Source organism: Oncorhynchus masou, chromosome 21 (genome assembly GCF_036934945.1).
Source record: "Oncorhynchus masou masou isolate Uvic2021 chromosome 21, UVic_Omas_1.1, whole genome shotgun sequence".
Taxonomy (NCBI): domain Eukaryota; kingdom Metazoa; phylum Chordata; class Actinopteri; order Salmoniformes; family Salmonidae; genus Oncorhynchus; species Oncorhynchus masou.
Window position 1 is genome coordinate 17,590,319 of NC_088232.1, and position 18,116 is coordinate 17,608,434.

The window sequence follows — 18,116 nt, forward strand, 5'->3', positions numbered from 1 at the left end:
CCTTGTCCCCTTAATATTTTCTTAATTTAATACTTAGGATACACAGCCAGGTTAAATACACACATTTGAGTGTTTTCCATTTAAAACTCACAACACAAAAGCAAACATGAGATATTCAATACATTGAGAATTTCTTTAGCACCAGTACAAGTAATCTCATCCATACATTGGTCATTCTCTGACTTACAGTACATCTTTCCAACATGATTTTCAAAATAAAAGACATCGTCCCAGCTTGATTTGACTTGGCATGGCTAACATGTAATCATATACAGCAGCATTCACATACACTGGTTACTAAAATGTACACATACTGCCAAACTGGCACACACAAGCAAAGCTATATGGCCTCATAACCCAATACTGTAGGTCCTTAGACATTTTTCCCGGTGAGTGTTGTCATCCCTTATGCTCTCCAAATCTGTTTCAAGAATGATAACATAGTCAAACATTTATATAGTAAATATCCACACAATCAAGTTTCAATGAATTTGTGAGATGTCTGGCGATGATAATTATTTGACAATCTGGTATATTCAACTAGAAATGGCTCATTGTCATTTATTTGAGCGCAAACATGTTTTTTTTGACAATTCTATCAAAATAGTATGTAAAACAATATGCAAAGTCATTTGTATTTCTGCACTGAGTTTAGTTTACATCATTTTGTGTAAAAAAACAACAACAGTTTAATAATGTTTAACATGGGCTTAAATTCCTGTTTCTAATCACATGCTTCACAATATGAGTTTACATTGATGTGTATAGAACTTGAATAACCATTATGTGGAACTGTATCTGTAGCTTCAACCCTATGACACATTCAAATAACTTTTGTGAGGGTATAGAATCAAAACAATATGGGACAATTTTTATCTGTTTATCACACATTTGTGAGGCCTTAACTACGTTTTTAGAAGACCAAGTATAAATAATAGTTGATCTAAAATAATTCACACTTCTCAACAGATCATAAATGTGACTTGCTATATGCTTTGGGCACATTATAAACTCATTTATGGGACAACTGTATCCTCGAAGTAATATAGTCTACTTTTCACAATATTGTCTGCCAGTGTATCAGTTATGCATTCCAGAATTTGCATATTGTGTCATCTGTATAAACCAAAAACTAGAATATCCCAAAACGTTGTATTCTGTCAGAATACATTTTTTTCATTAGCTACATAGCATCTGAAAATGCTAAATAATTAGTAAAATATAGCATCCCAAATGGCACCCTATTTCCTATATAGTGTACTACTTTTGACCAGGACCCATAGTGCTCTGGTCAAAAGTAGTGCACTATATAAAGGTGCCATTTGTGAGGCATCCACAAAGTTGGGTCCCACAGATTGATGAAGTGAAAAAATGTTCAGATTCAGAACTTGTTTTGTTTTAGTTTGTCGATGTGATAGCAGAGCTTCAGGGCTGGCCCCAGCTTCAGTCCTAGGTACTTCATGATCATCTCACTCTTTAGAAGTAACAACGCGTTGCCGTCTATCTCCTATGGGAAAGAAAGTCAGGTTATATCTCCACAAGTAAACTAATCATACACGTGTATCAGTGTTGTTTACTGAATTGACTGAATTAAAATAGAAGTGACCCAAATCCTGGTTAGTATTTCACAAAACATCACATCCAGATATAATCTGATCACTGTTGCAGATCCATCCACTGGACACAGATGTCAGTTCAACATCTAGTTTTGATTTACATTTGGTTAAGTTGTCAACTATGTCACCATGTCATTGGATTTAGGTTGCAAGTTGGTAGCATTTTTTTTTTTATCCCTTAAACCGATGACTTGTTGCTAATTCAAACAGTTTTCCATTTTGATTTAATGTCAGCACATTTTTTGCAGTTGTTGAAATGACGTGGAAACAATGTTTATTCAACCAGGTTTTGCCCAGTGGGCAGGCCTCAATTTCATTGAGATTTTCTGTGATTCCTCTCACCCCGTCTCCTCGCCTCCTTCACAACTATATTGGAGGAGAAGGTCCAAGGTTCCTCTGTTCCTCCCCCCTGACTGTCTCATCCAAGGTGTTTTAAGAAGGTGAGGAGAGAGGATGCAAGGTATCAAAATATTAATTAATTAAGAGTGAGCACAGGGGTAGCCTACATGCTTCCTGAATATGTCCACATGAGGGCCCAGGGAATGGGGGTCAGCGTCTCTGATGAACCACACCACGTCCTCTACACTCCAGGTGGAAGGGTCCTTACTGGGGGGCACTTTGGACTCCTGGGAGTCCTGAGATGGATTGTACGCTGGATGAGAAAAGAGACAGATAGGTACAGAATAAAGATTTCACTACGGGTCTATTTTACCTGGTTAAGGCAAATGTGATTATAGCAAGAAACAAACTTTCCCAAAATCCCCAGGTTTTCCAGAAAACCCAGTTGGAAGATCACCGGAATCAGAAGGGAATAAGCAGGAAAACCAGGTCATTTTGGGAAAATTAACAGAATTGTGCAACTCTAGTCTCCAGTCTCTTACCTATCCTGTTACCTTCCAGGAAAGTATTTGGACTAGACGTCTGTCTACACATGCCCATGGGGGAGGAGCTGTTGGGGAATTGCTGCGAGGAGCGAAACCCATAGGACGGTTTGGATGAGTAGGAGGAGCTTATGGCACTAAAGGCGGAGTCACCTGGGTCCATTGAGTAGCGTTTGTCTGACGGGTCCAGAAGGTACTCCTCTGGCATGGAGGTTTCAGCTGTGAAATGAATGGAAAGAAATGACATTAGTAAAAAAATATTTGCGATACTTTGAATCACTTTTGGATAGAAGCTGAAGTCTTTGAAATATGTATTTGAAATGCCGTTCTGTGCTTTAATTGTCCAATCCGAAGCAACAAACGCACATGTTTGGGGAATTGAGCCTAGGATATTTCTGGGGGACATGGGAGTGTTCTAGGTAGTCTTCTGGCATGGAGGTCTCAGCTGTTTGGGTAGGAATACAGGGATTTTGATAATGGATTACTAGGGATTACACAAGTAAAACACCAAATTATGTGTATTTCACAAATTGTCATTCTGTGCTTCCATGTGCAATCTGAAGCAATATAGTACAATATTTGGGGAACTGAGCCCACTATATTTCAGAGGGACATTTTTTCAGAGGCTCTTGTTTATAAGTTACAGGACTGTGTTTTCTAAGAAGTAATGTACAATGCATCATATCTGCACTCCTGCCTACATAATTGCCCCTTGTAGGATAAATAAAGTATTTTGAATGTAATTGAATAAGCGACAGTACATTACCCTCTGATTGGTAGGAGGCATTATGCTGGGTGATTGGTTGGTCGCTGAAGAGGTTTTCACAGTGTAAACTACGACAGAGCTTCTTGAGGAAGCGTAGCACGTAGCCGACGCTGTTGACCACAGGCAGACTCAGAAGGTGCTGCTTCCCATCGAAGGTGGCTGGAAATCAAAGGGAACACTTGATTAACCTAGAAACTTTGTTGATTTCCTATTGTAGTAAAGCTTGTTGCAGTTAACCTTGCCCTAGGCGACACATCTCTACAGCCATGTCTCAAAGCAACAATCTCAAAGCAACAAATGTCACCCTATTCTAGAGCCTTATGGGCCGTGGTCAAAAGTATTGCTCTCTACACTGAGTATACAAAACATTAAGGACTCCTGCTTGTTCCATGACACAGACTGACCAGGTGAATCCTGGTGAAAGCTTTGCTCCTTTATTGATGTCACTTGTTAAATCCACTTCAGTCAGCGTAGACGAAGGGAATGAGACAGGTTAAAGAAGGATTTTTAAGCCTTGAGACAATTGAGACATGGATTGTTTATGTGTGTCATTCAGCGGGTGAATGGACATGAGACAGGAAGGATACCTCATGGTTATTAGATTATCAAATGAGTGTATGCCAATTTCTGTTATTTCCCTACGGGCTATTTCTACTAATGAAATAAATGAATATAAAACAGAAATCTCAGTTACACTACATACAATCTGTGGGTTTATGTTATACCTGATATTTTCTCTCCTCCGTAGCCCTGTGTGAGGAGAGTGAACACAGCTTTCTGCTGGAAGGCACTGTCGATGCACCCCTGGACAGCCTGCTGCAGCACCACGGAAGGCCTGTCAGGTCCAAAATGATCTGGGAGCTGCTGCAGCTTCTTCCTATCCAGGTTAGGACCCATGTTGGCTTGCTTGTTGATGTAGATACACACTGCAGGGAACACAAAGAGAGAGAGAGACACCCTTGTTACCCTGCTTGTTGATGTAGATACACACTGCAGGGAACACAAAGAGAGAGAGAGAGACACCCTTGTTACCCTGCTTGTTTATGTAGATAAACACTGCAGGGAACACAATAGGAGGGATCGAAAAGGCGTGGCCTACCTGTGAGCACCTGGGGCGTGGCAGAGTGGGGGATGGTAGCAGCATCCTGGGGAATGGAGCTCATGTCTGGTTCTGGGGTGCTGCTGGGAGGAGAGATGGCCAGGGGAGTCATCACCATCCTGGGCTTCAGCTGCAGGGAGACACAAGGCTAGGATCTCAATATCTACAGGGTTATTTGTACACAGTGTAAATGGAACACTTGTAAATAATGGCATTTTATTCCAGTTTTAGGTAGCAACAATAGTCTAAAATTATCCTGTATGGCTCAGTTGGTAGAGCATGTTGCTTCCACAGCAGGGTTGTGGGTTCGATTCCAGGGGCCACCCATGCATAAAATGTACGCACACATTACTAAGTAGCTTTGGATAAAAGGTCTTCTAAATGGCATATATTATTAGTAGTAGTACTATTATTATTAAACATTATGGTTCGCAATTTGCATTAGTTAACTGTCACGATCGTTGGAATGAATGGACCAAAGCGCAGCGTGATCTGGGTTCCACATCTTTTTATTACTAAGTGCAACTCACAACAAAACAAAACAATAAACCTCAAACGAAACGTGAAGCTAACAATAGTGCTAACAGGCAACTATCCATAGACAATATCCCATAACCCACAGGTGGAAAAATGCAACATAAGTACGATCCCCAATTAGAGACAACGATTACCAGCTGCCTCTAATTGGGAATCATACACAAACCCCAACATAGAAAATAAACCTAAAACCCCATAAAAAATAAACCTAGAACCCCACATAGAAATAATAAACTAGACTAAAACCCCTAGTCACGCACTGACCTACTCTACCATAGAAAATACAGGCTTTCTATGGTCAGGACGTGACATTAACACTCAACAGCAATCTCCATATTAATATACAGTCCAAGTCAAAAGTTTGGACACACCTACTCATTCAAGGGTTTTTCTTAATTTTACTATTTTCTACCTTGTAGAATAATAGTGAAGATATAAAAACTATGAAATAACAGATAAGGAATCATGTAGTAACCAAAAAAGTTTAAACAAATCAAAATATATTTTATATTTGAGATTCTTCAAATTAGCCACCCTTGGCCTTGATGACAGCTTTGCACACTCTTGGCATTCTCTCAACCAACTTCATGAGGAGGAATGCTTTTCCAATAGTCTTGAAGAAATTTCCACATTTGCTGAGCACTTGTTGGCTGCTTTTCCTTCACTCTGCGGTCCAACTCATCCCAAACCATTTGGGTTGGGGTCAATTGGGTTGAGGTCGGGTGATTGTGGAGGCCAGGTCTTCTGATGCAGCACTCCATCACTCTCCTTGGTCAAATAGCCCTCACACAGCCTGGAGGTGTGTTTTGGGTCATTGTCATGTTGAAAAACAAATGAAAGCACAAACCAGATGGGATGGTGTATTGCTGCGGAATTCTGTGGTAAGCCATGCTGGTTAAGTGTGCCTTAAATTCTAAATAAATCAGCAACAGTATCACCAGCAAAACACCCCCACACCATCACACCTCCTCCTCCACGGTGGGAACTACACATGCGGAGATCGACTCTGCGTCTCAAAAATTACACAGCGGTTGGAACCAAAAATCTTAAATTTGGACTCATCAGACCAAAGGACAGATTTACATTGCTCATGTTTCTTGGCCCAAGCAAGTCTCTTCTTATTATTGGTGTCCTTTAGCAGTGGTTTCTTTGCAGCAAATCGACCATGAAGGCCTGATTCACACAGTCTCCTCTGAACAGTTGATGTTGAGATGTGTCTGTTACTTGAACTCTATGAATCATGTACTTGTGGTGCACTCTGAGGTGCAGTTAACTATAATGAACTTACTCTCTGCAGCAGAGGTAACTCTGGGTCTTCCTTTCCTGTGGCGGTCCTCACGAGAGCCAGTTTCCTCATAGTTCTTGATGGTTTTTGCGACTGCACTTGAAGAAACTTTCAAAGTTCTTGACATTTTCCTGATTGACTGACTTTCTTGTCTTAAAGTAATGATGGGCTGTCGTTTCTCTTTGCTTATTTGAGCTGCTCTTGCCATAATATGGACTTGGGTTTTTTACCAAATAGAGCTATCAAATAGAGCTTCTGTATACCACCCCTACTTTGTCACAACACAACGGATTGGCTCAAACACATTAAGCAGGAAACAAATTCCACAAATGAACTTTTAACAAGGTCCGCCTGTTAATTGAAATGCATTACAGGTGACTACCTCATGAAGCAGGTTGAGAGAATGCCATGAGTGTGCAAAGCTGTCAAGGCAAGGGGTGGCTACATTGAACCATCTCTATTATAAAATATATTTTGATTTGTTCAAAACGTTTTTGGTTACTAAATATGTGTTATTTCATAGTTTCATTATTTCTAAGTTTTGAAAGTGTTGGTTCCAAGTTTCATGAGCTGAAATAAAATATCCAACAAAAAGCCCATTTCTCTAAAATTTAGTGCACAAATGTGTTTACATCCCTGTTAGTAAGCATTTCTCCTTTGCCAAGATAATCTATCCACCAGACAGGTGTGGCATACCAAGAAGCTGATTAAACAGCATGCTCATTACACAGGTGCACCTTGTGCTGGGGACAATAAAAGGCCACTCTAAAATGTGTCGTTCTGTCACACAACGCCACAGATATCTCTAGTTTTGAAGGAGTGTGCAATTGGTATGCTGACTGTAGAAATGTCCACCAGAGCTGTTGCCAGAGGAATTAAATGGTCATTTCTCTATCATAAGCCGCCTCCAACATCGTTTTAGAGAATTTGGCACTATGTCGAACCAGCCTCACAACCGCAGACCATGGGTATAGTGTCGTGTGGGTGAGCAGTTTGCTGATTTCAGCATTGTGAACAGTGTGCCCCATGGTGGCGGTGGGGTTATGGTATGGGCAGGCATAAGCTACAGACAACGAACACAATTACATTTTATCGATGTCAATCTATTTTTGTGCATTCAAATTGCCGAGTCCCTGAGGCCCATTGTGAGGCCCAGTTTTTAAAAAGGTTTCTGTGACCAACAGATGCATATCTGTATTCCCAGTCAAGTGAAATCCATAGATTAGGGCTAATCTATCCATAGATTAGGGCTAACCTAATTTATTTATTTCAATTGGCTGATTTCCTCATATGAACTGTAACATCTTTGAAATTGTTGCATGTTGCGTTTATATTTTTGTTCAGTGTAAATAAAATCACTTTTTATGAAATAATTCACAATATTTCCTATTCTTATTGTGACACTCACCAATCACTTAAACAATGCAGACATTTTTGCTAGGCATATACAGTGGCCAATCAGAATACTATTCAATTAAACAAACCTACCTCATGTTAAGTCTTTTTCAGACAAATATGACCCCCACTAAATATAAATGAAATGGGGTCTGTCTTGCTACATCATCATATGCATTTTTAAACACACTGCATCCCCATTGCCACCCCCTTCCCCTCTCTTTCCCCCCCATCCCATCCCATACCCTCCTCTTCTTTTCCCCTCCTTTCCCATCCCTGACACTGACCTTGAAGCCAGGCTTTCTTCCCCTCTTCTTGGGAACTTTGAGAGGAGGAAGGGAATCAGGGTAGTGGGTTGGAAAATCCATCTTGCGATGAAGTGGGGGTCTCCCTCTCTTCCTGCCGGGAATCTTTCCTGGCTGGCTGGGGAGGAAGGAAGGAGACACTGCAGGCGACTGCATTTCACTGTTGTTGTCTGCTTTCTGTGCTGCTGCAAGTACACTCATTGGAGCTGCAGGGAGACATACAGGAAGGAGGGAAACACAAAGGGAGATACAATAATAATAATTTAAGACTGCATGGCTTGTAATCTAAACCACTGTTAGTGCACACGTCGTACATCAACATTGTTCTTTCATAGAATCAATCATCTCTTCACATATAACAAACATACACATGCTACATAAGAATCTATTTACATTGTGCCTCCATAATCCAGCTACTGAGGCGGATGTGGAAAAAAGATGCTGTCACATAACATTAACCACAACAACAGTAAACAGAAGAGCCTGCAAGACATTCTGCTGCAGGGCACTAATGCAGCCAGCTACAGAAAATTGAGTTGAACACTAAAAAAACAGACAACACAAAAGGCAACAATGCCTAAAGCAAGTTCCCCCTGATGGAACAGATCTACCACCCAGTCCATCCTATCTTCATTGTGAGCCCCAACATTCTAGCTGCTTGTCTACCAGCGCCTCCGTTACCTGATCTCCTCTGATCTAGAACGCTTGAGAAGCAAGCTCTTCCCTTCTTCGATCCCTGTTAGAGTCCAGATCCGCAGGAGAAGGTTCTATGCACAGCACACTCCCTCAGCAGGCTGTGAAAGCCATTTTGCCTCTAGCTGCGTACTGTACGTGTTTCTCCCTGCTCCTTTCGTCTCTGCTGCTGCTGCTATTGCTGCACGGCACACAGGCTGGCTGGCTGGCTGCAGACATCTCATTACACTAATGCATTCAGCAGTGGCAGAGGGAGGGAGGAATTGATTTCACTACACAGCTATGAACTACCATTACGATGACAGTGCTCACCCTAATCTTTAAAAAAGCAGCAGCCTCAAGTGCCATCCTACTGATGAAAAAAAAATGATACATACATGTCTCATATATACACAGCACAGAAGGCTATGCACACAGGCACTGCTAAATTATAACAGTGGTCAGACTATAGCAGTAGCATGCAGCATGCTTCATCCTTCCTTCATGCAGACAAAGACAATGAAAAATAGGAAGAGAAGACATAGCCAATATGCACACACCATCAGAAAGAATGAGGATTGGAGAGTATATCCCTTTTCAGTTGATCTCCTACTGAATCCTCCTCTGTTCTGTCTGTGTCTGAGTGTATTTGCCTGCTTCTAAATCTCTTGAACCGCAACGCAGAGTGGAATATCCAAGCAGGGCAGATTCCACTGTAATGGTGTGTGTGTGTGTGTGTGTGTATATGTGTGTGTGTCTGTGTCTCTGCCAGAAACGTTCTACTGTTGTCATGGCAACAAGCCTGTAACACCATGGTGGCTGTAACTCCCATGTTTTGCCGCTTGAGTCAGGCTCCCTCAAAACTGGGAGGATGAATAATGAGTACAGAAGACATCCTCAAACCAACCGCTAACTACAATAGGAAATTAATTAAGTATTGAGTGTATAATACTACGGGTCCAAAGTTGGGATACACGTTCTCATTCAAGGGTTTTTCTTCATTTTTATTATTTTCTACATTGTAGAATAATGGTGAAGACATCAAAACTAAGAAATAACACATGGAATCATGTAGTAACCAAAAAAAAAAGTCTAAATATATTTTATATTTGAGATTCTTCAAATAGTCACCTTTTGCCTTGGTAACAGCTTTGCAAACTTTTGGCATGCGGTAATATTTTCCTATCTTGAGAGTAAAAAAAACAAAAAACAATAGTAAGTGCCTCTCCAGCTGAATGAAAAAGTGAAAAAAATCTATTTGTATTATCTTATTTTATATCGATTTAATCAAAAACTATACATCGTACTCCACAGTATGTCAAAGTGTAGGTCTATGTAAGTCGTCTAGGTGTAGCAGGTAATGCGGAGTCAGGCGCAGGACACAGAGATGAATAATTCACGTAACTTTACTCAAAACATAAAATATTCCAAGAAGGAAAATAATCAAGCTCACAAATACAGACCAACTTACAACAAACAAACACACACAAAACCATGGGGAACCAGAGGGTTAAATAAGGAACATTTAATAATGGGAATGGAAACCAGGTGTATACAATGAAGACAAAACAAATGGAAAATGAAAAGTGGATCGGTGGCTGCTAGAAAACCGGTGATGCCGAACGCCGCCCGAACAAGGAGAGGGACTAACTTCGGCGGAGGTTGTGACAGTCTAGGTCTTGTACTTCCAATGAGTGATATTATACGGCTCTACAATGGATGGTTAGTGATGTTACGTTTGTTTGTGACCAAGTGGGATATTACCACATCTGGGAAAAATCCATTTGGAAGGCCCCCTCCAACTGGTAATTACTAGTTAAATCAGCCATGAATCCCCTTGTGACACAGGGAATGGAAGCTTGTGGTGTGCAACAAGGAGGGGCAACTGAATGCAAGATTCACAAAAACAAATGAAATTGTTAAAATAAGTCTAGCCTGTCTATCTATGGGTAGGTAACAGGGTTGATGTTACGCTCATTTTCACCACAAAACACCAGAAAATGGCCAAAGTAGAACCAGCTCACCTACTTTTACACTATGATTTGACTATTAGATGTTCAATGTTTCTTTTGAAATTGACCATATTAAAACAAGAGTTCAGTTCATGTAACAGGGTTGACCTTGAAATTATAGAAAGATGTAAATGAATCACTAGACAAATAAAATAAATAATAACCTTCATAAACTACTAAAAATGCACTTTAGCAAGTCTTCATTCATATTGACAATTAGAAGTATTGAATTCTCCATGTGGACTACACCAAAGGGCACTTCATTTCATATAAAAGTATTTTAAAATTAAACATTTGTAAAAATGTCTACTTAACATATCAAAGGACACTCATTTTGTGGAACGACCCAGTTCTGCCCGTTGGAATGTTCTCGTCAAGTTTGTTTGTTAATTTGTCATATGCACATGAAAGACATGTAGTCACAACATGACAAATACAGTGCATTTGGAAAGCATTCAGAACCCTTGACTTTTCCACATTTGGTTACGTTACATCCATATTCTAAAATGGATTAACATGTTTTTTTCCCTCCTCAATCTATACACAATAACCCATAATGACAAAGCAAAAACAGGTTTAGACATTTTTGCAAATTTATTATTATTTTTTTTAAACCTAAATATCACGTTTACTTAAGTATTAAGACAATTTACTCAGTACTTTGTTGAAGCACCTTTGGCAGTGATTACAGCCCCTAGTCTTCTTGGGTATGATTGCTACAAGCTTGGCACACCTGTATTTGGGAAGTTACTCCCATTCTCCTCTGCAGATCCTCTCAAGCTCGGTCTGGTTGGATGGGTAGCATTGCTTCAGAGCTATTTTCAGGTCTCTCCAGAGATGTTCAATCAAATCAAATCCAACATTATTTGTCAGTCGCTCCGAATACAACAAGTGTAGACTTTACCGTGAAATGCTTACTTACAAGCCCTTAACCAACAGTGCAGTTCAAGAAGAGTTAAGAAAATATTTACCAAGTTGACTAAAATAAAAAGTAACACCATAAGAATAACGAGGCTATATACAGGGGGCACTGGTACCGAGTCAGTGTGCGGGGTATAGGTTCGTTGAGATCATTTGTACATGTAGGTGAGGGTGAAGTGACTATGCGTAGATAATAAACAGCGAGTAGCAGCAGTGTACAAAAAGGGAGGAGAGGTGGTGGGTCAAAACAAATTGTCCAATGGCGGTTTTATTAATTGTTCAGCAGTCTTATGGCTTGGGGGTAGAAGCTGTTGAGGAACCTTTTGGTCCTAGACTTGGCCCTCCGGTACCGGTACCAGAGAAAACAGTCTGTAACTTGGGTGACTGGAGTCTCTGACAATTTTATGGGCTTTCCTCTGACACCGCCTATTGTATAGGTCCTCGATGGCAGGAAGTTTGGCAGTACTGGGCCATTCGCACTACCCTCTGTAGCGCCTTACATTCAGATGCCGAGCAGTTGCCATACCAGGCCCTAATACAACCGGTCAGGATGCTCTCGATGGTGCAGCTGTAGAACCTTTTGAGGATCTGGGGACCCATGCCAAATCTTTTCAGTCTCCTGAGGGGGAAAAGGTTTTGTTTTGCCCTCTTCACAACTGTCTTGGTATGTTTGGACCATGATAGTTCGTTGGTGATGTGGACACCAAGGAACTTGGAACTCTCGACACGCTCCACAACAGCCACGTCGATGTTAATGGGGGCCTTTTCGGCCCGCCTTTTCCTGTAGTCCACGATCAGCTCCTTTGTCTTGCTCACATTGAGGTTGAGGATGTTGTCCTGGCACCACACTGCCAGTTCTCTGACCACCTCCCTATAGGCCGTCTCATCGTTGTTAGTGATCAGGCCTACCACTGTTGTGTCGTCAGCAAACTTAATGATGGTGTTGGAGTCGTGTTTCGCCACGCAGTCATGGGTGAACAGGGAATACAGAAGGAGACTAAGTACACACCCCTGAGGGGCCCCAGTGTTAAGGATCAGCGTGGCAGACGTGTTGTTGCCTACTCTTACCACCTGGGGCGGCCCGTCAGGATGTCCAGGATCCGGTTGCAGAGGGAGGTGTTTAGTCCCAGAGTCCTCAGCTTAGTGATGAGCTTTGAGGGCACTATGGTGTTGAAAACAAAAGGTTTATTATTCTTTCAGTGAAATACGGAACCGTTCCGTATTTTATTGAACGGGTGGCAACCCTAAGTCTAAATATTGCTTTTACATTGCACAACCTTCAATGTCATGTCATAATTACGTAAAATTATGGCAAATTAATTACGGTCTTTGTTAGGAAGAAATGGTCTTCACACAGTTCGCAGAGAGCCAGGTGGCCAAAACTGCTGTATATACCCTGACGTGAATGTGCTTTAAGCAGGAATCAGGAGGATAGAATTATGGTCAGATTTGCCAAATGGAGGTTGGGGAGAGCTTTGTATGTATCTTTGTGTGTGGAGTAAAGGTGGTCAAGGATTTTTTTTCTCTGGTTGCACATGTGACATGCTGGTAACAATTTGGTAAAACTGATTTAAGTTTGCCTGCATTAAAGTCCTCGGCCACCAGGAGCACTGCTTCTGAGTGAGCCTTTTCTTCTTTGCTTATGGCCTTATAGAGTTGGTTGAGAGCGGTCTTAGTGCCAGCTTCGTTCTGTGGTGGTAAAAAGATGGCTACGAATAATATAAATGAGAACTCTCTTAGTAGATAGTGTGGTCTACAGCTTATCAAAAGGTACTCTACCTCAGGCGAGCAATACCTCGAGACTTCTTTAATATTAGACATCGCACGCCAGCTGTTATTGACAAATAGACACACACCCCCACCCTTCGTCTTACCAGAGGAAGCATCTCTGTTCTGCCGGTGCATGGAACATCCCGCTAGGTCTATATTGTCCGTATCATCGTTCAGCCACGTCTCGGTGAAATATAAGATTTTTTCATTTTTCGTTTTTTTTTTGATGTCCCATTGGTAGGATAATCTTAAAATGTAGGTCATCAATTTTATTTTCCAATGATTGCACGTTAGCAAGAAGAACGGATGGCAATGGGAGTTTACTAGCTCGCCTACGGATTCTCAGAAGGCTGCCTGATCTGCGGCTCCTTTTCCTGCGTCTTTTCCTTCACGCAAAAGGCCACGCATCTGGGCATATTCCAGTGAGAATGTAAAACGTCAGCCATGTTCTTTGTCGCCAACAGGTTCAAGTCCGGTCTCTGACTGGGACGCTCAAGGACATTCAGAGACTTATCCCGAAGTCACTTCTGCATTGTCTTGGCTGTGTGCTGAGGGTGATTGTCCTGTTGGAAGTTGAAACTTGGCCCCAGTCTGAGGTCCTGAGCAGTTTTTCATCAAGGATCTCTTTGTACTTTGCTCCGTTCATTTTTCCCCTCGATCCTGGCTATTCTCCCAGTCCCTACTGCTGAAAGACATCCCCACAGCATGACGCTGCTACCACCATGCTGCACCATAGGTATGGTACCAGGTTTCCTCCAGACGTGACGCTTGGCATTCAGGCCAAAGAGTTCAGTCTTGGTTTCATCAGACCTGAGAATCTTATTTATCATGGTCTGAGAGTCCTTAGGTGCCTTTTGGCAAACTCCAAGCGGGCTGTCATGTGCCTTTTACTGAGGAGTGGCGTGCTGGAGTGCTGCTGAGATGGTTGTCCTTCTGGAAGGCTCTCCCATCTCCACAGAGAAACTCTGGAGTTCTGTCAGAGTGACCATCGGGTTCTCCCTGACCAAGGCCCTTCTCCCACGATTGCTCAGTTTGGCCGGCGGCCAAACTACGGGATGGGTGTCCCTAAACCTGGACGGTTGTTGCTAACGTGTGCTAATGTGACTAGAATGACGTTGTATACAGCTATCTTTCCGGGACATAGACATGTCTAATATGTTCAATTAACAGTAGCTTTTACAGTGAAAAATACCATGCTATTGTTTGAGGAGTGCACAACAACAAAAATTATCACAGCAACTGGATTGATACATTCACCTCTGAAGGTAAATAAAAATAAATAAAAATAAATATATCCCATTTAGCAGACGCTTTTGTCCAAAGCGACTTACAAGTCGGCTGGGGCCACTACTTTTACATATGGGTGGTCCCAGCGGGAATCGAACCCACGACGCTTGGCGTTGCAAGCGCCATGCTCTACCGACTGAGCCACAATAATGTACATACATTTAGTAATCTTGCTTTGATTTGTCATCCTAAGGGTCCCAGAGATAAAATATAGCATAATTTTGTTTGATAAAAGCAATTGTGATGTTCAAATGCGGGAACTGGGGTCTACAGTTTGACCCCACCGCTGTCTCTGGCTCCACACCCACCCCGCCCGGCCATCTAGATGTGTGAAAGTTAGTGTATAAGCTAATGATCCATCATGTATGACATTCCTGGGAGTGTGTAAACTTTTATTTTTTAATACCATAGCATTTTTGTATGTTATCTATAGTTATGTACTTGACAATGTATTAATTGACCAATTCGGCACATTTGGGCAAACTCGGGGCAGACTTGATAAAAAATATTGTGTAGTAATGTAATTATTCAACTGAAAGTATGGCCTTTCTCTTGCATTTCAAAGATGAAAAAAAAGGTTTATATTACCTTTTACCAGATCTAATGTGTTATATTATCCTACATTAATTTCACAATTACACAAACTTCAAACGGTCTCCTTCCAAATAGTATCAATAATTTGATGTCCTTGCTTCAGGTCCTGAGCTACAGGCAGTTATATTTGGGTATGTCATTTTTGGTGGAAATTGAATTTTTTTGTTATTGAACGTCATTCTAAAACAAGCTCAAGACTTATTTTGTCTGCTGCTTTTGAAAGCTGCAAAACAACTAAAGTCTGGGCTACAGTTGCTTGATTGACTAGCTAACTTTGACTAGCTACGTTCAGTTCATGTCCTTTCCATTCCTGACAAAGGTTTGTAAGTATAAAAAATATTTGTAACTGAGTAAAGGGAGACGTAAAGTAAGAATTTAACGTGTAAATGTTAATTCATAGTCGTAACATAGGGTTTGTACATTTACAGATCTACTTTAATGGTTACGTTTCATGTTTCACACATGGCTTTTCTTACGATCTTAACAATTTAGGGTATGGACTTTCTTACGATCCTAACAATTTAGGGTATGGACTTTCTTACGATCCTAACAATTTAGGGTATGGACTTTCTTACGATCCTAACAATTTAGGGTATGGACTTTCTTACGATCCTAACAATTTAGGGTATGGACTTTCTTACGATCCTAACAATTTAGGGTATGGACTTTCTTACGATCCTAACAATTTAGGGTATGGACTTTCTTACGATCCTAACAATTTAGGGTATGGACTTTCTTACGATCTTAACAATTTAGGGTATGGACTTTCTTACGATCCTAACAATACATATGTTCAACCTTTTGGCAGCTATCTGGCTCCAAATACATTCAGCCTCTTGCAAATTGAAGAAAAATGATGAAACATTGAGAGAAGAAAGATAAATTGTAAAAATAGAAAATCAAATTAATTGGTAATTTTTGGGGGGAATCCTGGCTTACCTTGCCAACCGTGAATAAACATCACTGGATGCTATGCTGGCCTCATATCATGAATATGCATAAATATCCATCTGGAGACATCTCAAAGTTAGTGTTTTTTCTCAAAGTTGCCGTGATATCACGAGTCCTACTTATATCAGTACACTCGTAGCAACTTTAAGCATTACAAAAATTATATTCTATCAAATAAACCTCATGTGATAAAATAAGCCATTAACTTTTGTTGTTGACCAAATTCGACACTCGTTGATTTCTCTCTTTCAAACTCTTTGCTTGGTGGACGAAACAACGAAAAGAGGGCCACCTGCTGGAGGGACACATATTTTCCGCCGAGTTGGGCCTCTCTCTTCTACTACTGCCCTCTCCTGACGCACTTCAGAATCGTTTTGTGCATTTCCGCCTTGTTCAATAAAGTTGGAATTGAAGCCAAAATGGCGACGTGCATGTTGTCGTCAAAGATGTCACCCTTGGTGTCACCCATCATTAGATTTCTACTGAAAGATCAGTACTATTCCTCAAAAACGATATGTAACGGTGTGACTAACATTTCCAGACGAGGTGAGAATATTATTTTGGTGAGGCAAGAGCTAGATTGACTGCTGTGTGTTGTTCAAAATGAGTACTGACAGTTAGTTAGCATAGCTAACTTCTCTAAACCGCTAGTGTCAGCTGTCAAACTTAATTATATTCATGACCTGTCTTGTTTGACTAGATAGCGAATTATCTAGCAACCTATGCGTCAATCAGCCATTATTATAATTGCATTTTTAGATAGCTACTTACATTGTTACGGTGCTTACACAACTTACCTTTAGAGACGAAGGAATATCGAATCGCTGACTGAACCTTTTGGCTTTGGACAGTTTGCTCGCTAAATGAATAACGTTACGTTTCTGCTCTTAGCACGTTAACCAATAACCGCCACAGGTGGTCTCGCTAATTATTTAACTAGTTCTAGTACTAATACAGCTTCAGGATGTACCGATAATTCCGATTCCGTGATATTTTCTACTGCTCAGGCTATTCGACGGATGCTCTCCGCCAGCCGGCTGCAGAAGACAGCAATGCTGCCGCAGCGTACAGCGGACCACTGGAGCACTACAACAGTCTGGTTAGGGATGAGTCGCTGCAAGAGGACCCACATCAAAAAGCCGTGGTTCAGACCTTGGATAAAATGCACAAAACCCTAAGAGGTTACAACAACCAGCCTACGTCCCTCTTCTCGAAGGTAATCTGATTTCTATGCATGTTCTTACTGATGTCAATAATATATTATTTGATTTTTACCACTGTCAAAACACATTAAATAAAGTATATACTATAATCTATAGTTAACCCTATATTCACACAGACTCACAATACATTGCACACTGTCTATTTTATTTGACAGTTTTTCTCAAAGCCAAAGCCCCCAAAAGGGTACTACATCTATGGAGATGTTGGTAAGTAGTAGCTCTAATATCCATCTTTGTGCTGCCACTTTAGCATTACATTTATGATATTTCCCTTTTTGACTACATTGCACATTTGAAACAATGAATTATCATTCTGTTTTTCTGTTTTATTTATAGGCACAGGGAAAACGATGGTTATGGACATGTTCTACTCCTACGTGGAGACAGAGAAGAAAAAGAGGGTGCATTTCCACGGCTTCATGTTAGATGTACATAATAGTAGGTTAAGTTGTGTTGCTAAATGGTGATTTGACATGACTTGTTGATCATACTTAATATCAATAATAAGTTGAGCAATAGATTCAGATTGATGATTGATTGATTGAACTGAGATCTATGAGTGGGTCCAGAGTCGACTCAATCTTTGTTCTTTTACTTACTGTATTTAGGGATACATCGCCTTAAAAAGAGCCTGCCAAAAAGGAAAGCTGGGAGGATGGCTAAAGTCTATGACCCGATTGCACCAATAGCAGAGGAGATCAGTGAAGAGGCCTGTCTGTTGTGCTTTGATGAGTTTCAGGTGAGGTCTGGGGGATATTCCTCTTACTGATCACTTATAACTACTGTTATAGCTTCATGTTAT

The 18,116-nt window shown here is 40.9% G+C and overlaps 2 protein-coding genes across 6 annotated transcripts in view; one reads left to right on the plus strand and one right to left on the minus strand.

The window, feature by feature from the left end:
- Positions 1–17,164, minus strand: LOC135507883 (sex comb on midleg-like protein 4). Of its 3 annotated transcripts, none has more exons than XM_064927625.1 (8): positions 16,889–17,164; positions 7,867–8,090; positions 4,363–4,492; positions 3,989–4,189; positions 3,264–3,422; positions 2,498–2,716; positions 2,123–2,268; positions 1–1,507 (listed from the first exon to the last, which is right to left on the minus strand). In XM_064927625.1, exons 2-8 carry the CDS (start codon positions 8,083–8,085, stop codon positions 1,382–1,384), a joined length of 1,200 nt encoding a protein of 399 aa, XP_064783697.1. In that variant the 5' UTR covers positions 8,086–8,090; positions 16,889–17,164; the 3' UTR covers positions 1–1,381. The 3 variants fall into 3 exon arrangements, with proteins under 3 accessions (XP_064783697.1, XP_064783698.1, XP_064783699.1); XM_064927626.1 differs by lacking the exon at positions 16,889–17,164 and adding an exon at positions 9,117–9,279; XM_064927627.1 differs by lacking the exon at positions 16,889–17,164 and adding an exon at positions 8,566–8,854.
- Positions 16,505–18,116, plus strand: part of afg1la (AFG1 like ATPase a) — an 8,426-nt gene continuing 6,814 nt past the window's right edge. For all 3 annotated transcript variants that reach the window (XM_064927623.1, XM_064927622.1, XM_064927624.1), the window contains exons 1-5: positions 16,505–16,637; positions 17,099–17,307; positions 17,470–17,521; positions 17,651–17,752; positions 17,923–18,053. In XM_064927623.1, coding sequence (XP_064783695.1) covers positions 16,511–16,637; positions 17,099–17,307; positions 17,470–17,521; positions 17,651–17,752; positions 17,923–18,053 — 621 coding nt within the window. In that variant the 5' untranslated portion in view covers positions 16,505–16,510. The remainder of the gene's footprint in view (positions 16,638–17,098; positions 17,308–17,469; positions 17,522–17,650; positions 17,753–17,922; positions 18,054–18,116) is intronic.